The following is a 13,618-nucleotide window of genomic DNA, read 5'->3' as shown; positions in this document are numbered from 1 at the left end:
TGTACACAACGTTCAGAGGCTGTAATTGCACTTTACCTTAATTACTGTTTCGTCTGCCAGTTTCAAACATAGACCAGCTGAAAATGAATATTGAGTTTATACAACAAAGGTTAGTTCAGATCAGTGAGCAGAAAATGTAAAGGAGCTGCTATGTTAGTGTTATAGCGTTTTCATCTTCATGATTGTATAGTCCAGAAACAATAATGCAAACAGATTATAAATATGAAACATTAAGTAAATTCACCCTTCTGTTCTATTTCTATAATCTATCATATGTTCCAAGTATCTCCAATCATAATTTATGTGTAGTGTTTGCTTTACTTGTAGACTGAAATAGTTTGTGTCCTATAGAAAGGCAGGTTTTTTGTTTTTAGTTGAATTAATACATAAAATATGAAATCAAGTAGTATTGTTTTATTTGGAGTTTAATTGCATATACTGTTTCAGGTCAAATATTGGTTTCTAAAATCCTTTAGAGTCAGCGAAGGTCAGCATCAACGTTTTGTGTTTTGGTTCTTTTTTTTTCGAGAGAGAGAGTTGCCACCATGATTCACTTGTGTTGATTTACAATAGTTTCAAACAAACTGGAGCTGCTGCCGCTGCAGATCTCTTAGTGTTCTGTATTCCTCAGCACCCGTACGCTCTCGCTTCGACGATTGAGAGACTCATCAAAAAATCTCCAGATCTCGTCAGTCAGATCCCAATCAATAGGAAAACTTGCCATCAGGAAGTGGGTCAGGGACAGATAGAGCTGAGAGACAGTGTGTAGATACAGCAAGCTCATTTTTGTCTGAGGACAAAAAGTCAAAAGGCTGCATGTGAAAATATGTTACAGGGCAAGGAGTACAAACTAAAACTGAAATCAAACTGCTGAGACTAAAGAAAATTCTCTTTATTTTACACATTATAAATGAAAAGTCATGAAATGACAGTCAATTTATCCAGTCTGGTGTAAGAAAGTGTTTTTTCATAGTGTGCAGTATAATCCTGACATTCAACCCAGTGGAGGGATTAAAGTGAGTCTCACTAGTATCTTCTTTAAAAATCTGTTCTCACTCTTGTCTTTACTGATGATTTTAACACCTGCAGCCGTCTTTAATATTATATTTGACCAAAACAGACAGAAACATCAGAAAAGAACATGTGCTGCGATAAATATGAAATAATCATTTGCTGTGAGCCTCTACACTATAGAACCGAAAGTCTGTTAGTTGTGATACTTGGTGAAGGCCTGTATTGATTTTATTTTCTTTCCCCTTTGCTCTAGTTCCAGTGATAAAGAAGACTTGGGAGAAGGATGCCTTGTTTTTGGAGTACTACAGTGACCATGCTGACGCTTCAATACCAACCATTAATTTAGGAGTACCGAATACTGAAAGAGGTAAGAGCTGCTGCGGTTGTGCCGATAGATACTCTTGGTAAAGGTGCAAGGTCAGCTACACATACAGAGCTACATGAAAAATGAAATGACAAACTGAAGGTGAGGTTTTTCTATAACCCAGCACCCTGTGAAGGGGATGGTTACTGTGATTTATACGGATATTGCCGGAGTCAGCAATGACTAGAATTGAGTTTACCTCGGAGATTAGATATTTGTTTTTCAGTACCCTCTGGAAATAATATTTATTTTATTTTATCATGCTAAGATTTAAAACTTTAACATGCTCTTTTTTTGAACTGTGGTGATAAATGTGTCTGTGCCATCTGGTTGTTGATGAATTGAACAAGCTTTCCTCCTAATGAACGCTATAAACTGCACCAAGACTTTGGCCAACATCCCCTGCTGATTTCCACAGACTGTCAGGATCTAATAACAGAAGCATTTACTGCAGATATTTGTTTTTCTAAGAGCAGGTGATAATGTGACATTATTTCATTTCACCACTTGTAGTGTATTTTTAACCACAGCACATTTTCTGTCCTCACTTCATGGTTGCCAGACAACCACTGGAGACTCCAGCAAGTCCCTGCTTGTTGCCAAGAAATAGTCGAGCACATAACCCCCCCGCATACACCGCAATTTGTCATTTTTACATTAGGTTGTATCTAAAACAGACAGATACAAGAGGATTTTCTGTGAGAACACCAGGGTTTCCCGCAGTTAAGGTGGCCGCCTTGACAACAACGGCCCCCCGAAAATAAATAATTATTCTGCATCCCCGCATGCATAGACAGTAGGTTAAAATAAGGCCGCATCGCAATGAGGCGGAATAGCGGCATCTGTAGGTTAAATATGTAAAGCCATCTGCTGTAACTGCGTGGCAAGGCCAACATTTCTTTTTTATTGGGAAAGAAGCTAAATCCGAGCGTCCACGCCCCCTCCCCCCTGCTTGATGCAGAAATCATCTTTGAAATTTAAATTTCATAAAAGATAGCACAGACACAAAAAAGTTGCCATATGCAACAATCCAAAACAGACCAAGCATCATTCAGCTCAAAACATAACATTGACTCAATATAAGAAATGGAAAGTAAAATCATTAATGTTCAGACGTCATTGACCCCTGCTCCTCGGCATTAAGAGGATACATTTGGTAATAAAAGGTGGCTCCCACTGACAGAACACCAGCATGGCTGACCTCGGGCAGACCAGCTATCTCTAGATAGAAAACATGAGGGCTGAGAGTTTGGTGGTCCCTCAGGAGAAGCTTTAAAACAACAACATCCTCCCGCTCCTCTCCCAGGAATGTCTGGAAGATCTTCTCCCACAGGGGAAGCTAGTGGATGTTGCTGGGTAAGAGGATGCTCTGAACTAGATAAGAAATAAATGGATGAAAAGATTGATGGAGATATATATATATGTATATATATATATATAGTGGCTCCATCCTTATTTTGAGTCAAAGTGTTATTGTGCTCAGAAGTTTTATATTGTTATTATTACAATATGTTATAGGCACACACATTCTGTAAGTCAGATTTTATATAAGGGGTGATTTTGAGTGCAGTTCCTGTCACTTGGGAATTAATGTGTCTGGAGGATCCATTTTTGCTGAGTCATTGTTGGCAAGATTCTCTGACAAGACACTGTCTGATACATTATTGGGTTTGATTTCAGAGTCGTAAATTCCTCATCAGAAATAAGCTTGTTGTATCAGTACCCAAAGAGTTGGTGCAGAACAGGGCCAGATTTAACATGGCTGCATGTCACATCCTATAGTTAGTATAGAATTAATGGGATTGTATAATGTTTGATAATCAGAACTGGACAGAAGAGTGTGTTAAGGGTCATTTATAAACATGGTGCAAGCTCTCTGCTTCAGCACCCTCCTGGAGGCCTGAGGCTGGGGGCCATTTGTCTGCAAATTATTTCACTCTCTGATGGCTGTCGGCACAAAATGGCACCTAAGACCTCTCATGTTGCACCTTAATGGGATGATGCATCGTTTGGAGCCACTCTCGGCTTCCACTGTGGGAACGATGAGGGTTGTTGTTTAAAGGAGCGATTCGTCTCCAGTCTCCCGGCAGCCACTGTCTCCAGGCGGATCAGTTCTTTAACAAGGATGTGTTTTGCAACCTGTTTGCATTGAGGCAGGGAAGGATGCAAACTGCTGCTTCCTGAAACATGTGAACTAGTCTGTTATCAGAGCTGAGTCTCTTCAACAATAACTATCAGTCTTTCTGTAAAAGATACTGTTACCAGTCCAGTTAGTTGTTGGGTGTCACATGTAGACATGGGATAGGTCTTTGTTTCTTTTCGCTCTGGTGTAGAACCGCAACCAGCTCATTTGCCTTCATGACACCAGTTCACAGATAGCTCTTCTTGTGCCAACTGTCAAAGCTCTCAGGTTTCAGACTGTATCCTCACTGGAATCGTCACATCGATTTTTCTTAATCAGATTTTACAAATCAGATTGAAGGAGGTGTGATCAGATTAGTGAGGATCGGTCCAACCCCAAGGTGCACAAATCTGATTCCAAACCACTTTTAAAACTTTTGCAGTGGTCAACAAACCTTGATGTCACATGTGGAACTGGAAGGGCACTTGGAGAGCGCATACCCTAGCCGGGGATAACGTCCTGTCTCATCATGTTAAAGAAAAGAAAAAAATCCTCAATCTGCCTTTTTATCTGGATCCACTCCAGAATGTAATGGGGTCTTCCTCGGGTCATGTCCCACCCCTCCACCAAATTCCATGGGAATCGGTTAAGTAGTTTTAGTCAGACAGACAGACCGCAATGAAAACACCATGGCACTTGATATTGTGCCTACCTCCTCGAGGGGCCCAACAATTTCCATAGATGCAATCAAGCTGCACCAAGATACATGAATTATTCCCTGAGAAATGGATGAAAATGACAGAAAAAGACTCAAAACAATGTAAAGACAGCGATCGAAAAAATCCTGGATCAGCTCCTTTGTTCCGGTTTAAAGCACAATTGAATGGGTTATTTCCTGGCTAATCCGTCCACAAATTTCCGTTCAGTAGTTTTTGCGTAATCCTCTGGACAAAGAAAAAAACAAACCAACAGACAGGCGAAAACAAAAGCTCCTTGGCACTGCAGATGGTTCTGGTCTATGAAGAGCAAGACGACACATCTGTTCTTCATCGGGCCTGCTGTTTCGTACTTTCCTTCTGTATTATTGAATATGCCACCTGTGAATACAAATATATGTGCAGGTTACATCATTACAACAACTCACTGACACTGAGTTTTCAGGGCAGAAATTGTTGAGATGTAACAACTGTAGTTAAGTTGGAGGTCGGATGTGTGAAGAGTAAAAAGGAGGGTGACAGTGCAGTTCCCTGTGCTACTACAGTGCCACTCTGCAGCACATAATGCATCCATAATATGTGTAGGTTATTTTAAACAAAAACATTGATTTTAAGAATATGTGAAAATCCCAGAGAAATCCTGTGTGTACCTGATTGTATCAAAGTAAATTTTTAAACGCCTTGTTGAATTAAACCTTCTTGTTTCCATTAGTTTATAAAGAATTTAACTTTTTCTGCCTCATTCTCTCATTGATTACTATTAGTTACTGATTGCATTGTAGATTGAATTGAAGTCTAACAAAAGGTGTTTCTATAACGTCCAGGCATTTACATTCCCAAAATATTTGAATAAAACTGAATATAATAGAGGACCAGCACATTATCTCTATGAGCATCTGTGACAGTGACAGAAAAGGGTTTCAAATTGTCATAAGCTTTACTAAATATGCTTTTTCAGGCAGTTTACATTTCATTGAAGGTTTTCATTTCTGTGGAGAAGCTTTAAATGTTCAATTTCGATGCCATAAGCTTGAAAAAGGTTGAGGATGCGTGATTGTGTTTATTTACTTTCTGAGCGAAGCCGTTGGAGCCCGATAATGAGATAAACACTGAGCCAAGGGTATCATTGTCCACGTCAACTAATTGTTGGAGCTGCAGAAGGTTGGTAGAAAGAGATGAGCAGTGCCAATGTGCTTTTAGTGCTGCTTAATGTACCGGACCTTTTCTGACCTAAAATTAACAGCAACATCAATATTCCATATCTTTAAAAGATGTTGGTTATGTTATTCTCTGTCTTTACAGCAGATACTGGTCAGGGCCAAGAGGTGATGCGTGTTTACATGTTGCAGTCTGTCAAGCTTAAGAAGGGCAGCTGGTAAAGTCATTACAAGAGATTCAACTGGAAGGCATCTGATGTACGCCTGGGTTTGTCGTTTTATTTTAGAAAAAAACGTGGCTCCGCTTCTCTCAACCAATTTATTAGTTATTTTTTCAAGGGCCATGTCAGCCAATTCTTTCTCATAGATCATCTTTGAGAGCGAGAGCGTCTCCTTCCCTTTAATTTTGCTTCCCAATGCACACCGGTTTTTTTCTTCAACTTTTGGTAGACAACAATTGAATGTTGGAACTTTGGCAGCCGTCCAGAGTCCATCATCAAGGCCCGAGGGATTTTCTCCAGTTTGGTAAGCGGCCAGACACTGGAGCTACAGTCAGTTTAATAACTATGCATGATGTCAATCAAACAGAACTCATAATAGCATTTACAATCTGGGGTAAGTACAGTAGATTGGATTTTTGCTGCGGCTTGAGTCTGAGAAAAGGTTGGTTTTAAACGTTACTGGGTCTTGAACACCGTGACAACTTAAAATAGAATTAGTGTTGTGCTGTGTAAAGACAAATGCAATGAGTTAGTCACTAAGGGGTCTGAAGTCGCTGTGCGCTACATTAATCAGATAAGCACACACTGAAAGGATATATGACTGAAGTCAAGTGAAAAATAAGCTGTTTATCTGCCGACTCTATGCCAAATATACAAATGGTACGCAATCAGTTATCAGTTGTGGATTCGATTAAAGTCAGGACGAACATAATTTGTTTCAATTCTTTTGTTTTAATCTGTCTACTCCGCTCCCAGACCCACAGGGTTTATGCTAATGATTGCTGAGAGCAGCTTCGGAGTTTATGCACAGTCAACAAGCATTAATATGTCTGGAATCTGTAGTCCTCACCATAGTCCTTTATTTAATTTACCTTCAGTTGACTCCTCAGAGCCCATTGATTTTCCAACATGTCCTTTGAGCCAACTCTTAAAACCATATATTAATCTTTCTATAAGTGAACTGTAAATATATGGTATTTAATATTATGTATGTTTGAAGAGAGTGGATTGTTAACCATTTGTCAGTAAAATCTGCGATCCACCATCATAATCCGTGGCCCTGGATCTACGCGCGATGAGGCACAGGGACTCCGGGGAAAAAGTCAAGTCAGTAACATGTATTGATGTGACATTAAGGTATTTGATGTGATAAGGAGGGAGAAGAAGAAAGAGAAGCTCCATGTGCCCGTTGACATTCTAAACCTATAGCAGCATAACTAAGAGCAGATCTAAGACAAGCCTGGACCAGCTCTAACTATAAGCTTAAAGATGGAAAAGGGTTTATCATGTTTATAAAGCTGTTATGATGAGCATGGGTGGATACTGTTGATATATTGATATGGATAGATAGTTAGATAGATAGATAGATACTATGGATCGATGGATGGATAGGTATGGATAGATCAATAGGTATGGACAAATGGATACGGATAGATACTATGGATGGATGGGTGATAGATACTGATAGGCACTGTAGATTGACAGACAGATGTATACTATAGAGGGATACTATAGGTGTAGATGGATACTATGTAGATGCTTTGGAAAGATGGATAGATACTATACAGATACATAGATGGATAGATAGATACTATACATTTACTACAGATGGATAGATAGATACTATACAAATACTATAGATGGATAGATAGATACTATATGGATACTATAGATGGATAGATACTATATGGATACTATACAAATACTATAGATGGATAGATAGAGCTGACTGAATAATTGTTGAATTTCCGATGGAAAAGAGGCTTACAGACCGTTTAAACTAAGTCAATTCACTTGACTTCCTGCTCAAAAACTCTGAGCCTATTTGTTATGCTGCAAGTCACGATGAAACAACACAAACCTTATAAATATTTTGACAATGGAAAAACAAACTCAACAGTCTGAGGTTTACAATTTCTAGTCAGTCTGAGCAAGTGAGGGGAGGAGTGATGCAACGGCCTGAAATGGGAACATTGCATCAAAACTTTATTAAGTAAATACTCAAACTATTCACTGTAAAGTTTGTTTTAGTGGTAGTATGGTGGTGATATGTTCAAGTGAAGGAAGCAGAAGTCATCCTCTTTTTCTTCTGTGCTGATATCTTTATTATAGATACAACATGACACATGAACACGGATTCTGCTGCGTGTTTCCAAGCCCCTGAGCATCACTCGCTAACCTCCTTCAACTGGAAATAAGATTCCCTGGTTTTTCTGGAGACCTGCCTCTAAATGTACATTTTTGGATTGTATTCCTGTCAGCAGTTCAAGGTTTCCTTTCTTACTCTATATTCAGATACAAGGGGGAAAAAACACATTGGGTTCCTTATAAATAAAACAGTAGGGCCTCAGTATTCTTTGTGATGCTTGCCACCAGGGATTTCCGTGTCTGCGCTCTCAGCCATGATGGCGTGCAGATATTTGGATTTTGATGGGTATATATTTCTTCAGGTCACTTGTTGTGCAACTACCACGACGCTGTTTTTGTTTTCGGGAGTTGGTGGAACATCTGGCAGAATCATGTCAAACACAGCAGAGTAAAGGTTTGATTTCTCCTGGTCCATCATGGCAAACATACATTATTATGGCTTTGAGATGTCAGAATGAAGGTAACCGCTTTTCCCTCTTTCTCACAAGGCTCTGGACGACACAGATTTTCCTTCATGCTCTAAAATCTAAACCTAAATAAAATCAAAGTCAATTAGAAGGACAGCCCTTTAAACATCCACCCATCCATTACCACTTTACGGCTTAGCATTCGCGGGGGCCACCGGTTCCAGCTGACATTGAGCGAGAGGCGTGGTGCATCCTAGACAAACAAACAACCCATCACATTCAAGGCTATGGGAAATTTAGATCCTCTACTTAACTCAACCTGGGCGGCTGTGGCTCAGGAGGTAGAGAAGGTCGTCCACTTTGCAAAGGACAGGCCGGGTCGAGTTCTTCAAAGTGTCCTTGGGCAAGTCACTGAAGATGACAGCTGCGTACAGACGCGCTTCATGAATGTCAATGGGTAAATGCAACTGCTTTGAGTGGTCGATAAGACGGAAGAACACTCTATGAATGTAGACCCTTCACCAACCTGCTCTCAGACTGTGGAATCCAGAAACACAAAGACAAGATGTAACCCCCACACACCCAGGATTCAAACCGGGAACCTTCTGCTGTGAGGCAATAGTGCTAACCACTTGACCAACATGCCAACCCATTTAAATATGAGATCATTTATCAGATGAGATCAGTATTGGATGGATCCTGCCGCAGCCAGATATGCTTTTGTGTTGCCCTTCAACAGAATCCAGAGCAGAAGCTCGTTCACACTTTGTCACGATAAAAGTTGCCAATGCAAAGTAGTTTACTCTCATTAGCTCTCAGCACAATGATTTTTCTCATGTTTATTGCCTCCTCAAAGTCTCCTACCAGAGGAATAAAAGTCAAATTAGTGAAATGTTTCTTGCAATAGTTTCCATATTATTTAAATAATGACCATTTTCTGTATTTAGCACGGTATTAACATTGCTCAGGCTGAATTACCAGTAAAGCCGTTTATGATGAAAAATGCATTTGCTCACTGAACTGAATGGAGCTGCGGCATCGAAGGTATTACGTCAAAACTGGGTCTTCACACTAATGTCTTCTGTTAAGTAAAATGTAAATGCTTTTGTAGTTTCTAATTGTAACTGTTGGTTGGCCTGCCACCTTTCAAATCAAATACTGTGTGTGTGTGTGTGTGTGTGTGTGTGTGTGTGTGTGTGTGTGTGTGTGTGTGTGTGTGTGTGTGTGTGTGTGTGTGTGTGTAAATTCCCAATAATGCCAAGTGTGTTTTCTTCTAGTAACGGACTCATTTATCTTTGTAAACAAGAATACAGCACATGGTCAATATGTGATTAAGTCTTACTGGCCAGCATTGACAGTGTGTCTCAATTTACAGGCCACTGCGGGAAAACGTTTGCCATCCTTCAAAGATTTCTTAGCAGCACTGTCCCAAACACCAAATGGCTCCTTATTGTGGACGACGACACTCTTATCAGGTATATTAAAACGTATATCCACCATGATTGAACATGGTGTTTCTCATCTTTTTCAACCAGGACTCAGTGTCTCAGCATGCTTTCATTTTTCTTCTAGTTTGACTGACGCTTCTTCATAAATGTTCCAAGAGATTCCATCTCTCAGCCATAAAAAAAAAGAAGCTGTGCACATTAAAAGAGAGAAACACTTGGAGTGAAGTCATTTTGACTTCTAGAGACATTGACATCCTGTCGAACCTGCAGTTAAAATCACGCCCAGCCGGCTTCACTTTATATCCATCAGGTTTTCCCTTCGTGTGGAAGCTGGTGCTGGATAGAGGGCCATTACTTCAGGTCCTAAATGGACAGTTTCATCCGTGCCTATGCATGGACATGTGATGATGATTATGTGATGAGCTTGATCTGTGCTTTCAGCCTCCCCAGACTGCGAGTGTTGCTGAGCTGTTACGACCCCTCCGAACCAGTGTGTGTAGGGGAGAGATACGGCTACGGCCTGAGCCAAGGCGGCTACAGCTACATCACAGGAGGAGGAGGGTGAGTTTCACAGTTCGCATGCTCAGGGAATAACAATGATAGATACAGATGTTGCAGAGGGACTATAAAATATGTAGTGAAAAATCTGTAAACTGTAATCTTCAGATAAACCGTTTAAATTTGGTGTGTCGCCCCCTTAAGGGAAATTGCATTACAGTAAATATACGTGATAGAAAAATATGAAAAAACGCAGTAAACAGTCATCAGTTGATAAGAGAAGACAGGGAGTCGATACTTAATACTCAAATGGACAGAAACCGTTGGTAACTGCAAGAAAAAAATACGGAAAAGACTGCAGTGTCATAACATCCGCGTTTTAAAGGCCTCGTGTTTCATGCAAGTGAAAGTGGACGAGCAGCACGAGTTGTATGTTGGCTGTCAGCTGCACTAAAGATAAATGTGGAGCAGTGAGTGAGCTGTGTGAGAACCTCCATTTAGGGACACTTCAGTGGCTCTGACACTTTACAACACTGCAACTGCCAGTTTTCCCAGCAGTGATGTCTCCTAAAAACTGCTTTGAGTGGCATTTTTTTTTCCAGCAGGCGTGGATTTGTTTGCTCGTGTAATTGCTTCTCTTTTCAAAGACATGTCATATCATTGTTGTGCATGGGAAACAAAACACATCTCAGTTTGATTTGCAGTTTCATTCCCTACCTCCTCACCAGATTAATAAATTAAGCACCATGAATGGATAATTGAGTTATTATTATTATTATTTCCATGTGCTTTTTGACTGATTATTTACAGTGCAGCTAGGTAGGCTGTGTTTTGTGTCAACGTTTATGGTTCTGTTGTGTGTCTGTGTTGTAGCATGGTGTTCAGCAGGGAAGCCGTGGTCCAGCTCCTGAACAGCGGCTGCAAGTGCTACAGCAATGATGCTCCGGATGACATGGTGCTGGGAATGTGCCTCAATGCCCTCGGACTCCCTATTACCCACAGTCCTCTCTTCCATCAGGTTGCTTTCACACTCTCACAGTACTATTCTTTGTGTGTCTCTCTGTGTGTATTTGTGAAATTCCTTGGTTTGAGAAAAAGGCATTGGAAATTTCCCTGGCATCTGTTCATTTAAAGGGGAGGTTTTGCAGTGGGATGCAACAGGGTGGACCGTCCACGTTCACATTCGCAGCTACAGGCGATTTAGAGACTCCAATTAACCTGCATGTTTTTGGATTGTGGGAGGAAGACACATAGAAAAGGCTTCATCCGACGGGAGGAGAGAGTGCTGACCATCAATTTTTATGTTTTACTCCTGTGCTTTTATCACTGTGACCTGTCAAAATTTTGCAGTCTACATTGTCCCACCCGAAAAACCAAAGCAGAGCGAGCGAGGTGTCAGGCTCCTGACAGGAGAGCTACTTTGCAGATGTGCAGGACCTTTAATAAAACAGTTTGCAGACAATTAAACTCATTCAACCCAAATTATAGGACACTGTCGGTTTAAAATAAACATGCATGATCCAGGGCTTTGCAGCATCTGCTTGAAAACAAACTTTCCTGACTTGCTCTCCCCAGCAATGACTGTGCAGCCTCTTGTTACGTCTTCCAAATATAAATTGCTGTACTTAATCTTACCTTTCAGGCACGCCCAGAGGACTATGCCAGAGACTTCTTAGCTCACCAGGTGCCCATCTCTTTCCATAAACACTGGAACATCGACCCCGTCGCTGTGTTCGACAAATGGCTGAAGGATGACTTGAGGGCAAAACCTTCAGATGGACTTAATAAGAGCGCTAAGACGGAGTTATAATGATTTTAAGCACACGACTAGCCTGTTTGAATATGTGTGTGTGCACAGTGTGCGTGTGAGAGAGGAGAATGTGTGGAGTCATGGAACTGAAATATTGTTCTTCACAGATGTAAATGTTTTTGTATTGTTAATGTTGAACTGTGATTAGGAGGGACCATGCAAGTGTGTGTCCATGATTTATTCTGTGGGTTTGCATGTCGAGGTTATTGTTATTTTGGAGAAATGAACATAATATGTGTATATTTATATCTTAAGAACAATCTCAAACCTTACTGAGGAGCATTGCTTCTTCTCTGGGTGATACTTTATCTTTCAACAAGTATCATCGATGCTGTACAATGTGCTCTATTTTGACATAAAAGTATAAATATTTGAGAGTCTTTTGCTTTTCTTTTCCACTGGAGGCCTCTTATAGGATTTAGTTAAAATCACTAATGTATAAATTATGAAGTTATTAAAGGTTAATTGAGGCTACGACTGAGACGGTTAAACTACACACAGTGTCTGACCACATCAACTTTGACTTGACTCTGACCTCAAACTCGCACATAATTTCATGCAGATACTTGTAAAAAATTAGCTAATATCCTGAGGTATGAGGTGGAAAATTGGTTTTATCAACATCAATACCGGTTTTTCATGCTCCCTCTTTTTCTGTTTAAAATTAACTGTTGCACTTAATTATTTGGCCGACTCAATGATTTACTGGCCGTTAATAAAGGGCTTTGAAAGACCTAGAGCCGTGGCTGTAGAATGAAACCTTCCTTCTGAGAGTTTGCCATATTGAAAAGTTAATTTGTAGTTGTAATGCTTAATTTTCAGAAGGAAAAAAAAGCTGGAAGCAACTGCTGCCTGGCAACGATTGTGAAAGCTCTAGAAAAACCTTTTATGATCATGAAAGCCCTGATATTAATTCCACTGAACTAAATTTGAAATGTTAATATTACAGTGTAATGTAGATGCGGTTCCACAATTCTCTTCTCAGTATTTGTGGTGCTAAATTTACACCAGCCTAATGGCCCAGCCAGCCAGCTCCAGTTCATGAAAAGCCTATTAGCCTCAGGCATTTGAAGTAGTGCAATAAGTCAAGTAGACATCTCCTAACACACCTATGAATTGTAACCTATTTGCAGGAAACAAGTTTTATTCCTAGTGGGACTCACCCACACGTGGAGTGATGACTGGTGGTAAGACAGCTTTGCACTGAGGGAAGTCCTCTGCATAATTCAGAAATAAGTCCACAAAATGGCTTGCTATGCCGATATTTCCAGTGTGTCAGCAACAACGTCCCAGTCCGGCTGGACTTTGTCTGTTGTTGAATTTTATTCTTTAATCCTCGTCCAAAGCAGTGAAGGAGCAGGCTGAGTGTTCTGCAGCTTTTCTGTCAGAAATACCCTCCGTGTCCTGTTCAGCTGAGAGTTTTAGTTGTTTTTATGTTTTGTGCCAAACGCACAAACATTTTCTCGCTCGCTTTTCAGCTTCTCCGCAGTCAGTCCATCCGGGTTTTTAGAAAAATTCATGCCTCCAGATCTAAGTTAATTGAGGTGAAGCGAATTGTATTACACTGGACTTCTACCAAATCTGCCAAAGCAGTAATTCCTGCTGGACACCGTCAACCAGCCCTGCAGTGGCCAAGATGTGAGGAGCATCAGCAAAGAGGTGAAACTCTCCACACTTTATTTCATGCTTTGAGCCTCTTCATTAAATCACAAC

General features: G+C 40.5%; 1 protein-coding gene across 1 annotated transcript in view; it reads left to right on the top strand.

The window, feature by feature from the left end:
• b3glcta (beta 3-glucosyltransferase a) overlaps window positions 1–12,278 on the top strand; it is a 51,277-nt gene extending 38,999 nt beyond the window's left edge. The window contains exons 11-15 of the mRNA XM_020087958.2: window positions 1,268–1,381; window positions 9,525–9,624; window positions 10,039–10,158; window positions 10,969–11,113; window positions 11,738–12,278. Coding sequence (XP_019943517.2) covers window positions 1,268–1,381; window positions 9,525–9,624; window positions 10,039–10,158; window positions 10,969–11,113; window positions 11,738–11,905 — 647 coding nt within the window. The 3' untranslated portion in view covers window positions 11,906–12,278. The remainder of the gene's footprint in view (window positions 1–1,267; window positions 1,382–9,524; window positions 9,625–10,038; window positions 10,159–10,968; window positions 11,114–11,737) is intronic.
• The last annotated feature ends 1,340 nt before the right edge of the window (window positions 12,279–13,618 follow it).

This window comes from Paralichthys olivaceus, chromosome 11 (assembly GCF_024713975.1).
Source record: "Paralichthys olivaceus isolate ysfri-2021 chromosome 11, ASM2471397v2, whole genome shotgun sequence".
NCBI lineage: Eukaryota > Metazoa > Chordata > Actinopteri > Pleuronectiformes > Paralichthyidae > Paralichthys > Paralichthys olivaceus.
This window is presented reverse-complemented; position numbering and strand designations above follow the sequence as displayed.